The sequence below is a fragment of the Natrix helvetica genome, assembly GCF_964273705.1.
Source record: "Natrix helvetica genome assembly, chromosome: 4".
Lineage (NCBI taxonomy): Eukaryota > Metazoa > Chordata > Lepidosauria > Squamata > Natricidae > Natrix > Natrix helvetica.
Window position 1 is genome coordinate 120,243,911 of NC_138550.1, and position 12,938 is coordinate 120,256,848.

A 12,938-nucleotide genomic window follows, 5' to 3' on the forward strand; every position below is an offset into this window, starting at 1 on the left:
CTTCCCAATCTCTAAGTTTATTGAAATTAGCTCTCTTAAAGTCCAAGACACTAGTTTGACTTTGTTCTATTGCTTGTGCTTGCATAATGCTGAATTCTAATATTGCACGATCACCCACCCACCCCAAGGTTTCTGTAGCTTCAACACCTTCTATCATTACATCTCTGTTAGTGAGAATTAAGTCATGTGTGGATGATTCCCTAGTTCCCTTCTTTACTTTTTGGGAGACAAAGTTGTCTGTTAAGTTTGTCAGTAACCTATTTGATCCTTCACTTGGTGCAGTTTGTCTCCCAGTTGATGCCAGGATAGTTAAAGTCCCCCATTACTATTGTGATGTGCTTCCTACCTACTGATTAGCAAAAATTTCATCTATTTCCTGTTTGGTTGGGTGGCCTCTAGCCGTGATGGGAACCTATGGCAAGCATGCCACGAGTGGCATGCGGAGCCATTTCTGAGGGCACGGAAGGCGTTGCCCGGTCAGCTCCAGCGCACATGCGCCACTGGCCACCTGATTTTCAGCCTTAATTTTTGGGCGTTTTTTGCCATCCGGAGGTTTCGTTGAAGCGCCCAATGTGCAAACCGGAAGTTTGGGAACAGACTTCTGGTTTGCGCTTTGAACTGTTTTTCGCCTCCAGGGGCTTAAGGGAAGCCTCCTGAAGTCTCCAGAGGGCGAAAAACAGCCCAACATGCAAACCAGAAGTCCGTTCCCAAACGTCCGGTTTGTGCATTGAGCGGTTTCACCCTCCCCAGACTCATAGAAAGCCTCTAGAGCCTAAAGAAGGCAAAAAACGGACCTACCGGGCCCACCAGAAGTCAGAAAATGACATTGGCTTACTTGAAGGGTTGTTTTCTGTGCGCTGCGAGAAGAGTCCAAAGCATGGGTTAAACTCAGCCAATCTGCCCAGGACTGAATTGAAACTTTAGCCACGCCTCTGGTGTTGCCTTGACTGCCAGTTTTTCAATGAAGGCGTGGATCTGTACGGGTTGAAGAATAGTCCAAATAAGTCCATATAAATGTCCAAAAATACGTAACAAACAGCGTAGAAGGACCCCAGGGTGGGGTTGGACTCTCCTTGCAGCGCACAGAAAATGACCCTTCAGGTAAGCCAATGGTCATTATCCTGTGCGCTGCTTGGAGAGTCCAAGCATGGGACATACCCAAGCTAAATGTCATTAGGGCAGGAAGCTGTTGAGTCCAGGGTCTCTCCGCTGGTATGAATGCCCTGTAGGACTCGCCTCCCAAATGCCCCCTCCGCAGAAGCGAATTTGTCCAATTTTTAGTTCCGAACAAATGAAGATAAGGAAGTCCAAGTTGCTGCCCTGCAAATCTCCTCTAAAGGTGCCTGGATGGTGGTGGCACTCCTTGTAGAGGTAATATTTGTTCAGTAATGTGGCATGGCACCGGTCTGCATTGCAGGATGTGAGCAAAAGTAATGCATGTGTGCAGCCAATGTCTGATGGTAGATGAGGAGACTTTGCGACCCTGGGATGTCGGTTGAAATGACACGAAGAGTGATTTGGATCGCCTAAACACTGCCATGCGCTTGATGTATTTTCGTAGTGTCCTACGGACATCGAGCATGCCCCATCTCTTTTCTCTTGGATGTTTGGGGTACGGACAAAAATCCGGGAGGATGACCTCCTGGGCCCGGTGAAATTAGGAGTTGAACTTGGGAATAAATGTCGGGTCCAGTCAGAGGGCCACCCTGTCGGGGTGTATCAGACACAAGTCCTCCCGAACTGACAGGGCTGCCAACTCCGAGATTCTCAGTGACTCAAGGTGGCGTTCGGTCAAACTCCCTAGTGCCTCCGCCTCCAACATCAGGGCCTTCGATCGAGTTCTGCCCTGATGGTTTATGTACGCCTTGGTGGCAATGTTGTGTGTCAATATTAGGCCTTTGATGTGCTGGCAGAAATGTCGAAGAGCTAGCCTGGCTGCCCTGAGCTCCAGCCAGTTTATGTTGTGGGCGAGATCAGCTGGCGACCACCTGCCCTGCGTCACGTGTCTGAAAATTAGCTCCCCAGCCAAAAGGCTGGTGTCTGTCGTTATAACAAGGCATTCTGGATCCTTGAACAGGGAGCCCCTTCTCAGCGCCGGTGACTGCCACCACCTAAGCAACCTGATGACCCCTGGAGGTATGTTCATTACTCTCTTGGAGTTGCTAGCTTTGCGTCGTTGAACTGGAAGCAAGAACCACTGAAGCTCCCGTGCACATAGCAGAGCCCAGGGAACTACAGCAATGCACGAAATCAGTTTGCCCAGCAGCTGGAATAGAGTCACGATGGAGGCTGATCTGGATATCCTGATCTGTCCCACAAGGGAGGTTATACTGTCCACTTGCATGAGGTAAACCTTGCAAGCGATGGGAGTCGATCACCATGGCCAGATGTTGAATCCTGGAGGTTGGAATCGGGTGACTCTTCTCCCGATTGACAGAGAAGCCGTGCTGCTCAAGGGTTCGAATGGTGAGGCTGAGGTCCTGATGTGCTTGTGGGACGGATGACGACTGTAGGAGGATGTCATCCAGGTAGCAGACGAGCCATACAGGACGAGATCGGAGATTCACTGCAACTGTGGCCATGAGTTTTGTGAATGTTCTTGGAGCTGACAAGAGGCCCAAGGGAAGGGCCTTGTCCTGGAAATGGTGGTCTGCAAACTGGAACCTCAAGAACTTGCGATGCGCTGGGTGAATGGAGACATGCAGGTATGCCTCCTTCAAGTCGATCAATGTCATCAGATCGTCCTGGCTGATGCAACTCAATATGGTTTGGAGCTATTGCATCTTGAAGCGCTTGTACCCTAAATGGATGTTGAGTTTCTTGAGGTCCAGTATTGCTCTCACCACCACCGATGCCTTGGGAACGAGGAAAAGGATCGAATAAAATCCTCTACCCTCCTGACCCGGGGGTATCTGCTCTATGGCCGCTATGTCTAGTAAATGTCTGGTCTCTGCCTGCATCAGCTGGCATTTGAGGGGCGATTTGGGAAGGGGACAGCGGACGAATGTCCGTAGAGGCATCGATAGGAACTCTAACGTTAGGTCGTACGGAATCGTGTTCCGAACACAAGTGTTCATCGTTGTCTCCTCCCATTGGTCGGCATACAGCTGGAGCCTGTCCCCAATGGGAGGGGGCCAGTGATGGTCACTTTGTCTGTCGAAAGGAACGGTTTGAAAAATAGATAGCAGAGAAACCACAGAATGTTCCAAGAGGGTTTTTCAAACCATTGCTTTCGACGGACAAAGTGACTGTCACCGGCCCCCTCCCATTGGGGGCAGGCTCCAGCTGAATGAGGACCTCTCATGGGAGCGGTCCTGCAACTGGTTGTAAGGCCTGGTGTATCCCCCAGAGGTAGAAGGGGTGTCTGTATTATGAAAGGGCTGTCTGCAAAAAAAGGAGTGACCCTTACGGTCCGGCTTCTTGATGACAGATGGAAGGATCTTGCATTTGTCCTTGGACTCAATTAGTACTGAGTCAAAGGCCTCCCCAAACAGCTTGCCACCCTTGAAGGGGACCGAAGCTAGCTTCCATTTTGCCTTCATGTCGGCCTGCCAGTGACAGAGCCACAGCAGGCGATGTGAGGCGACATTGGAGGCAAGAGCCCTAAATGAGAATTTGGTGGCGTTAAAGGAGGCATCGGCTGAATACTCTACTGCTGCGATTATTTTGTTTACATCCTGGCGAGATCTAATGTCGCTAGTTGGGAGATTGGCTAATAACTTACGCAGCCAAGCCCTGCTGAAATAGGAAGAAGAGGAGACTTCCATGGCCCACGCAGTGGCCATATGAGTCTTATGACAGGCCTTCTCTGCCTTCTTGTCCTCAGCCCTGAGTCCTTCAAGCAGATCTGCTGGGAGAACTGAGTTCTAGGTCAGGGCCACTATGGGATCATCCACCTGGGGGAGCTTCAGGAGATCCTCCATTCCAGTCTCCGTGGAGTAGAGCTTTTTATCCACTTCACTGGGGTTAGCCATTGACCCTGGCTGAGCCCATTAGCGCTGGACAACATCCAGGAAGAGTTGAGGCGCTGGAACCAGATCTTGGGGAGGAGTGGCCTCCTTGAAGAGGCGCGCCCCTGGATCCTGAGATTCGGCAGGTGTCTTATCGCCCTGGTCTGAGGAAGTCTTATCTGATTGAGCGGGAAGTCCCATCTGAATAAATGAGGCCTAGCCTTGGTGAGGATGGCCCAGAACATAGAGGGCTTGAACAAGCCTGAGAATGCAAGAACATCAGGGGCCAGATTCTCGTTTTCCAACAAGTCCGGTGCATCCTGAACACCCTCCTCAGTGTCAGACGCTTTGCTGACAGCCGAGGAGGCAGCCAGAAAGACCCTGCCCGATTGTGCCTGAGAGTCAGGGACTTTCGCCTTGGCTCTGGCATGGCCTGGGAGAGGCAATATGAGGCCCAGTTGCTGGATGCCATTTACAATCCCCTGAGATATGGGCTTTGCAACCACCTCCCTCATTGCTGGGGACAGTTCAGGAGTGGGATCTTGATTCTGGGGTGATGCTCTAGGGCCTGGTCCGGAAGTAGGAATTCCCTCCTCCCCCAGCAGGGAACAAGCTTCATCCCTGTACTCCTCATCTAGGGATGAGGCCAGAGACCTGGGAGATGCCCTAGAGGGGCTTGGGGTGAACCTAAAATCCTCCTCATCCACTACCGGTGGAACCTCCTCTGGAGAGAGATCTACAATGGAAGGGACAGCAGGAACCTCAGCAGGTGGAGGGAGTTCCTTGTCAGGCCCCTGGTTTCCCTGAGCCCTCTGAAATTGTTTCTCTGGGGCTCTCTGGCGTCTCTCTGCCAGTCTCTCCTCAGCCTTAGACACCTTTTCTGACCTCAGCTGCTTGCCCTTTGTAGGACATGCTGTACAACCCTTGGCCATAGGATTGGGTCTGCTGCGCTTACTGACGGGAGGTCCTGCCTGATCTTTGGCCTTGTCCACACTCTTGCTGGCCATGCTTGAACTTGCTAGAAGTCACTTGGCTTAGATGAGAGTTGGCCCAGAGGAATTGGAGAGCAGAGTCAATGGGCCCAGGCAGGGAATGCAGCAATGAGTTTTGGCGCCAAATTGGAAGATCCGCACAGTTGAGAGAAAGCAGGGAATGGCCTGGGGAAGCCAAACTCCCTGTGGTTGCTATTTCGGATCTTCCTGGGGAGGGGGAGGCCTGCCTGGAGACCCAGAGCAAGGCCACTCATTTAATACCCCTCCCAGTGGCGATCTGCGAAGGACCACGCTTTGGTACGAAGAAAACGACTTGACTTTTAAAAGCGCACCTTTTTTACTGTCCAAAATGGCCACTGCAAACTTGGAACGGCACCTGGGCTGCTGTCGGCAATCTGGAGAGCTCAGATGAGCCTCCGGGCTAAATAGAGTCCTCCAACAGCTTTAACAGGGATCCTGACCTCCTACTTTGACCCTGAGCTCACCAGTGGCCACTGACGAGCCTCCCAGTGCAGTGCAGCCTCAACCGTGTTTTAGCACGGAAGCTTGATTAGCTCCAAGCTGCCTGATCTGTGCGTGAGGGAAGTGAAGAATCAAGGAGAAACGCTTTCCAACGAGAAAATAACAAAACCTAAGACTATCTAACGCTACATAGTGAAAACAAAAATAATAAAAGGCTACACTAATCAAATTTGGAGAGTCCAGCTTGCTGTCCAACGACTGGATCTCCCGAATGCGTCCTTTTAGGGCAACTGAGTTTTTCAAACTGAACTCCAAAGGGAGCAGGAGGCGTGGCTACACTAAAGATCTAAACTCAGTCCTTGGGCAGCAAGCTGAAGTCAACCCATGCTTGGACACTCCAAGCAGCGCTTAGGAGAACAGGAAGGAGCACTGAAGAGGAAGTGAGCGCAGCCACTAGTGCAGCCACAGGGGGCAATTTCAGTAATTCCTCCAGACTAGCATCCACCGTATACAGTTACCTGTCACTACCACTGGGGGTGGCAAAGGTGCCTGGTTGTGCCCATTGTTTCTGTACTACATTAAGGAATAACTTAGGAATGGGAACAATTTCTTGAGCCTGAATAGGTTCCTCGAACAGGCCCTCACTGAGGTCCGAGGGATCAGGGGCCGCCTGTTCTGGGATAGAAGAACCCAAATGGGTAGAGGCTTTAGCCTTATTCAAGATAGTCTTAAATTAGTATGCTTAACAAACCGGTAAAGACGGGCTTATCAGGAACCGCAGACTCATCCCCTGAGAAATCTGGCTCAGGGTTGGGCAAGGTGTCCTCCTCCCAGGCAGAATCCTCACTGTCCAGAGAAGAATGTGGAGAGGAAGGCCTCTGGACTTGTGGAACCTCCTTGGGAGGGGCTGAGGCCTGAGTGTGGTGGGTCTTGCATGGGTGCTTGGTCCGCTCATGCAACCCAGCCTCGATCCCCTGTGAAATGGCCCTGACTATGACGCCCTGCATTTCAACAGAGAGATCGGGGCCCCGATCCTCCGCAGGGCGGTGCTTGATGGATGGTTGATCCAGTGGGAGCTGCGGGGCTAGATGACCTGAGGGTGCCGGTTCCTCCTCCCCTTCAGATGGGCAGTCAAAAAGATCTGCATTGAGGGCCCTGGAAAGCCTGGGGAACCTATCATAGCCAGCAAAACCTCAGGGGAGAACTCCTGCCCCTCCCCCCACTCTCTGAAATGGGAGGCCTGTGCCCAGTCTGGGCCCTGGGGGGAGTCTGCTTGGAGGCCTGGGCGTGTTGCTTGGCCTTGGTGAATTGCTTCTCCAAGGCCTTCTGACGACGAAGGGCATCTCTATCCAAGTCCATCCCTTGCTGCTTACTTGTCTGGCATAGGGCTTGTTCCCCTTTAGGGCCTCCCTGGCTGCCTTGCCAACCCGCTCTAGAGAATGCGCTGCTGGTAGACGGCCCTGGTTGATCAATATCCCCAGGAGCCTGATCTGCCATCCCAGCAATCTGAAGGGTACTTGAATGTAACAGGGGCCTCTGCACTTACCACCTTAGCGAACTTGGATCAAAAGTCCTAGCGATCCCAAGGTGGAGACACTGAGGGCAGCAGCCGGATGAATCCGAAGGAGGCAGAGGCCAGCAACCCGCAGGCACGAACTAAGCGCTCCCAACACCAGGGCAGATCGGGGAGATAACGAGCCTGACCACTGAGGCAAAAAAAACTTCTGAGCCGCAATTACTGTGGAACACAGTCCCAAGGGAAAAGACCCCACCAGATGGCCTGACAGGAGATCTGTAGCAGCGATCTATGGAGAGCAGGGCAAAACAGCACCGACAGGCAACAAACCGCAAGAAAAACGCAAAAACAAAATGGCGGCCATGATGAAAAAGGCAATCAAAATGGCCACCGGAACTTTAAAGTGATGCCTGCCGAGGCTCTGCGCCAGCTACGGTCAGAGACAATGGAAATCCACAGCCGGGAATTGATTGCAGCGAAAACGGACGCACGATTGAGTGAGCATCGGCTCTCCGACCCACGCCTCCACCGGCAACTGCCTCTGACCCCCGTGACCCCGAGCGAGCCCGGGACACCATGGAGACCAACAACGGTGAGATAAAGAGGGAAAGAAAAAGGGAAAATTCTTATCACCACTCCTGCTCTCTAGGGAAGGAAAGGGGAGAAAAAACTGTTATTAACTAAAGAAAAATAAAAAAGGAGAGTCCAACCAATCTGCAAAAGACTGAAACGCATCCACTGGGCTTTGACTGAATTGAAAAACTGGCAGTCAAGGCAACACCAGAGGCGTGGCTAAAGTTTCAAATTTAGTCCTGGGCAGATTGGCTGAGTTTAACCCATGCTTGGAGTCTCCAAGCAGCGCATAGGAAAATGGGCTGTTTCTGGCCTCTGGAGGACCTCCGGGAGGGCGTGGGAGGCCTTTTTTGCCCTCTCCAGACTCCAAGAAAGCCGTGAGTGCACGTGTGGGGCAGGGGGGATCACACGTGCATGCACAGGGGGCACGGCATCAGGGGGGCATTAACTTATGGATTTGGACATGCGAGTGCACCCCATAGCGCACACGTGCGTGCTTTTGGCACCCAAGGCAAAAACAGTTTGCCATCACTGGCCTATAGTATACAGCCAGTGACGTGCGGTGAGGTTTATGGCTGGTGAGGCTGGTGACGTCATCAGCGTGCTCCGTGGTCCCCTTCATGTTGACTCAGGAGTCAGGAAGGAGGGGAATTCCCCTCCTTCCTGACTCCTGAGTCAACATGAAGGGGACCACGGAGCGCGCTCTGCAGGACCGCGGCTCACGCTCCGCGATCCCCTTCATGTTGACTTAGGAAGGCGGGGAATGGGAAGTGCGCAGGAGGGAGGCTGAGGCTAGAGGAGCCTCCTGCACACGTGGTCCTATTCCCCTCCTTCCTGACTCCTGAGTCAACATGAAGGGGACCACGGAGTGCTCCCATTCCCGACCACGTGTGCAGAAGGCTCCTCAGCGCCTTTTCCCTTTTCCCTTTTTTTCTTATTTTCATGATGAGAGCGGTGAGGCTCTGCCTCCCCTGCCTCCCCTGACCGCACATCCCTGGTATACACCTATGGCAATATCATATAGCAGTGTCAGATAGCAATGATATTCCATTTGTTGGTCATTTCTTGTGTAAATAAGAAATTGTTTAAATAAACAATTTCCCAGCCTTAACCAGGCTACAAATATCTTCTTTGAATCTCACTACTTTTCATTCCCATAGCAACGTTCAAATGTCAAATATAACTTCACTGTAGAAATAGAACTGAACTTTAATAATGGTTAAAAAAAATTAAAATTTAGAAGAAAAGGTAAAAGAAAAAAATATTAGAACATTTTGCTATTCTCATCAAATAATTATCCACAATAGTGTAAAAAAGATTTGGTTAAAACATAAAATGAGTTTCTAGTGTTCAGTTTTCATTAATTTTCATGTTATTTTTTTAATTACCATGAAAATATAAGCTAGAGGTTCTGCATTTTTAAAGCACTACTAGGAGGAAACAAACTATAATAATTTAAATTCCCAGCTGACAGTTACTCTAACTCCAAATTTGGTAACATGCTATTTTAATCTACATGGGTCAACACTGGCATGAGATTAAACCCAAAAAAATTAACATTTCAGTTCAGGGGATATAGACTGAAATTGCTGATATAACTCTTTCTAGTGCAAAATTTCAAAAGAATAGTATCAACCTATTGAAAACTCAAATCAGTGAGATTCTTAGAAATGATTATTAAAGAATGTTGTCCTCTTCTGCAAATTACCATAAAAATACGGTAACAATTTTTTAATTGCCTGATTGCTCTCACAAATTTGCAAAATATAAGGTTCAATGCTGAAATCTTTTCCAGAGTCCCCAAGTACTTATGTACAATATTGTAATCCTATCTAACTTTTCATTCCTCTCCCAGAGGTTATCTGTATGTTCAATCCATATTAAGCTATGTGGGGAGACTATTTCCCATTCTATATGTAAACTCCTTCAAATCACAGGGATAAATGAATCTATCAATTCTAATATTTGTCCTGCATTTTACAGCATTTTCTTTTATTTTGCTGTCATATCAGTTTATTTTTCTTATTTTATATTCTTACTAGCATTTGTGAATATTAACATTTTATACAGGCTACATTACAAGGTTATATTTATACATTTGGAATGTATAAATACATTCCAAATACAAGAATAAATACAAGGAAAAAAAACAGGAGTCAGACTTTTTACACAGATGTCATTTTTTGTTATGATCTTACTCCCAGGATTTCCAAAGATTCACATATAGGTTCACCAACTTCATTCTCAAAGTCCTATCTTCTTTGTAATTTTTCTTGTCATTTACTTTCTGAATAAATACTACATAGCAATAATGCTGCTTCTAAAAATAAACACAGCATTAACACATAAAAAATGTTTCCCCTTTCACAACTTTGTTCTTTTTATTTTGCTTTTTTTTCAAGAAGCTTATAAAGCATCCTTGGTCAACCTTTTTATTATAACTTTATGTAATAGATTAGTTGAAAAAGAATAGTTATGAATCATCAACACGTCTTGTACTAAACACATTAGGCTACAAGTGTACTCAACAGTTCTCAGTCCACAGCTACAATCTCCACATCCTTCTATTTAATCAATCTTAATATCAAGCTTGAGCATCAATCTTAAATGGTTATGAATACAACTTCAAAAACTTTCAAATTCTCTTCTCCTGAAAAAAATATAGTACGTACTATTAACATATAAAGAAATTAAAGAAGTAAATTGTACACAGATTAGATAATCAGAAATCCAGTACAGTGTGTGAATATATATAGATATATATAGATATACTTACATTTGGTTAAAAAGGTGTCTATGTTTTTATTTTTCCTCAAAGCAGGAAAGTCCAAATCGTATACCAAGGCATCTAATCCATCCTGAAGAATAAAATAGATATTTTTTAAAAAACACAACTAATGAGTATCACAAAAAACAGTATTAGTTTTTTTATTACATCTCAATCATAAATGTGGTTGTTTATACACTGCGCATCTTATACACTGAATACAGCAATTTTTTGCCTCCTGAAACCCCACCCCCTTTGCAAAAATGGCCGTGCATAGCCTTTAGGAAGCTTCCAGAGTGCTTCTGGGGGCTAGAGAAGGCAAAAATGAGCGAAAAACGGGCCATTTTTTGCTTATTTATGCCCACCCTCCCCCAGCCCCTAGGAGCACTCTACAAGCCTCCTAAAGGCTATGCATGCTCTTTTTTTTACAAAAAAAAAAAACCGGGCCCGTTTTCACAAAAAACAGTGCATTTTGGGGAGGTCTGCAGAGTGCAAAGACTTTTTTTTTTTAATTTGCATCTTCAAAATCTTGGTGGGTCTTATATTCCGGTGCGTCTTATACTCTGAAAAATACAGTATTTTTAGTCTAAATTCTTACATATTTTAGATGTAAATTCATATTAAAACCTATATGTATGCATACAAAAATGTTTTAATCCCTAGCACTCATTCATTTTAATAGTGAAACATTAAAAATTATAACCAACTAGAAGTTAAATGACTCATGAAATAAAAATTCTTGGTAATTCTTCTAAAGAAAATGATATGAGGACCAAAGCAATTTCCAAGGGAGTATATTTTACACTTTAGCAAGTGCAGCCCTCTCCTGTGAGTACTTATTAACAGAACTCTAAAAATAGGAACATCTTAAGAATCACTTCTCCAAGACATAATGCTTACACAAATTTATAAAAGAATCATGCCAATAGTGCAATAAAACATATTCTAATATTAATTTGGACATGAGCATTTGGACAAAAAAGTCATTACTTCAAGGAGGAGCATTATTTATTATTTTGATTGTTTGATTATTTTGATCAATTTCAGAAAAATCTAAGGCTGTCAACCTTGAGTTGGTGAGAATCAAACTGCCGCTCCTTAAGTGAAGCCTCAAATAAAATATTGCAACAGATAAATTAGGCTATTAACTATGGTATGAGTAGTAATAGGCTATTTCTCTCATGCTAATATTGCAGATTCTACTGGTTTGGGAATCATCACATATGGCATACTAAACAATATTTCTCTTATTGCCATCGATTCAAAATCTAGACACGCACAAAGCTAACTTAAAATACAAGAAAAATCAAATATAAGAATGTTTTCCAAGATAAATAGCTTTATGAAATAGATATAATCATAAATACAATAAAAATAACATAAAATGTTTTGTTCTTAATAACAAAAGTGAAATTTTAGTAAAACTGAATGCAATTATTTCAATTCAGCTTTCTGATGTTTTGTGTTCCCTCTCTCTCTCTCTCTCTCTCTCTCTCTCTCTCTCTCTTTCTCTCTCTCTCACACACACATACACACACACACTCACTGGTAAAACTTGGAAGCGCGCAAAAACAGTTATACTCTTTTGGAGGACTGGCTCTATTCCAAGCAAAAATGTCCTTTCATCTTTTCCTTTTTTGGGCAGACTAGATTTTGTAAAACATGCAGAGATAGCTTCTGATCCATTATTTCACTTAAATATAACCAGTTGTTTTCTTCCAAACTGTTTTAAGAATAAATGTGCCCTTTGTATATTTGTTTAATGTTTAAAAACCATGCATCAGAAAGTACATTTTCAGTTTAGTGGTTGCTCAAATAACAATTACCTATCTATTGAAACAGTATTCTTGGTTTGATTAAGCATTAGGTCATCATTACTCTGATACAAACAGGTTTCAGAAAGAAGCAGAGCTTAAGCCTCAGAAGTACTGGTGCCAAAAGCTGATTTTCTGTAAGAGACCGCCATACCATGATACAAAGAACACACTTTCTAATTTATAATTGTCAGTAGTATTTCTAGTTTCTGAGTAGTTTGCCAATCTCATTTTTCACTGTAACTTTCTGATATTCTTCCCAATGCTTTATTGTATTCAACTGACAAACTACATTTCACGTCTGTGGTCTATGTGTTTACCACAATCAAACTAAATATATAATTTATTAATACTAATATGACCAGAAGTTTGCAACCATAACTTTTTAAAAGTTGAGAATGAAATAATTCCTTGAGAATGTATGAAGAGTTAATCTAATTTTGCCTCTAATTTCTCTCACAGAAGTAAATATGAATGAATCTCCTAGAACAGAAATAAAGAATACCATATGGAGCTCCACTACTGTCTTCCTTGGAATTTCTCTTATTATTTTCTGAAACTAGATTAAATATTCAGAGAATGTGATTTCAATGTCTTAATTTGATATAGAAATTAATTTTCTTAGAATAGCTAACTTGTTCACTAAGGTTATTCAATAAAGACTTCCCAGGGTGAAACAATCCCCTTTTTACTTTGAAACCTCCAACAAAAAAAATGCTGAAGAAAATTTATCTACTTTTTATTCTATTTTAACACAATTCTGCTTAATTAACTGCAGTCACTCTGGACTCTGAACATATTTTAAAAAATAAACATGAGGTAAGTGATTGGGTGCTGACTCTTTCTTCTGATGCAAATTCAGCT

The 12,938-nt window shown here is 45.1% G+C and overlaps 1 protein-coding gene across 2 annotated transcripts in view; it reads right to left on the minus strand.

Moving 5' to 3' along the window:
- ROCK1 (Rho associated coiled-coil containing protein kinase 1) overlaps positions 1-12,938 on the minus strand; it is a 101,738-nt gene that overhangs the window by 64,385 nt on the left and 24,415 nt on the right. For both annotated transcript variants that reach the window (XM_081952977.1, XM_081952978.1), the window contains exon 2: positions 10,270-10,351. In XM_081952977.1, the coding sequence (XP_081809103.1) occupies positions 10,270-10,351 (82 nt within the window). The remainder of the gene's footprint in view (positions 1-10,269; positions 10,352-12,938) is intronic.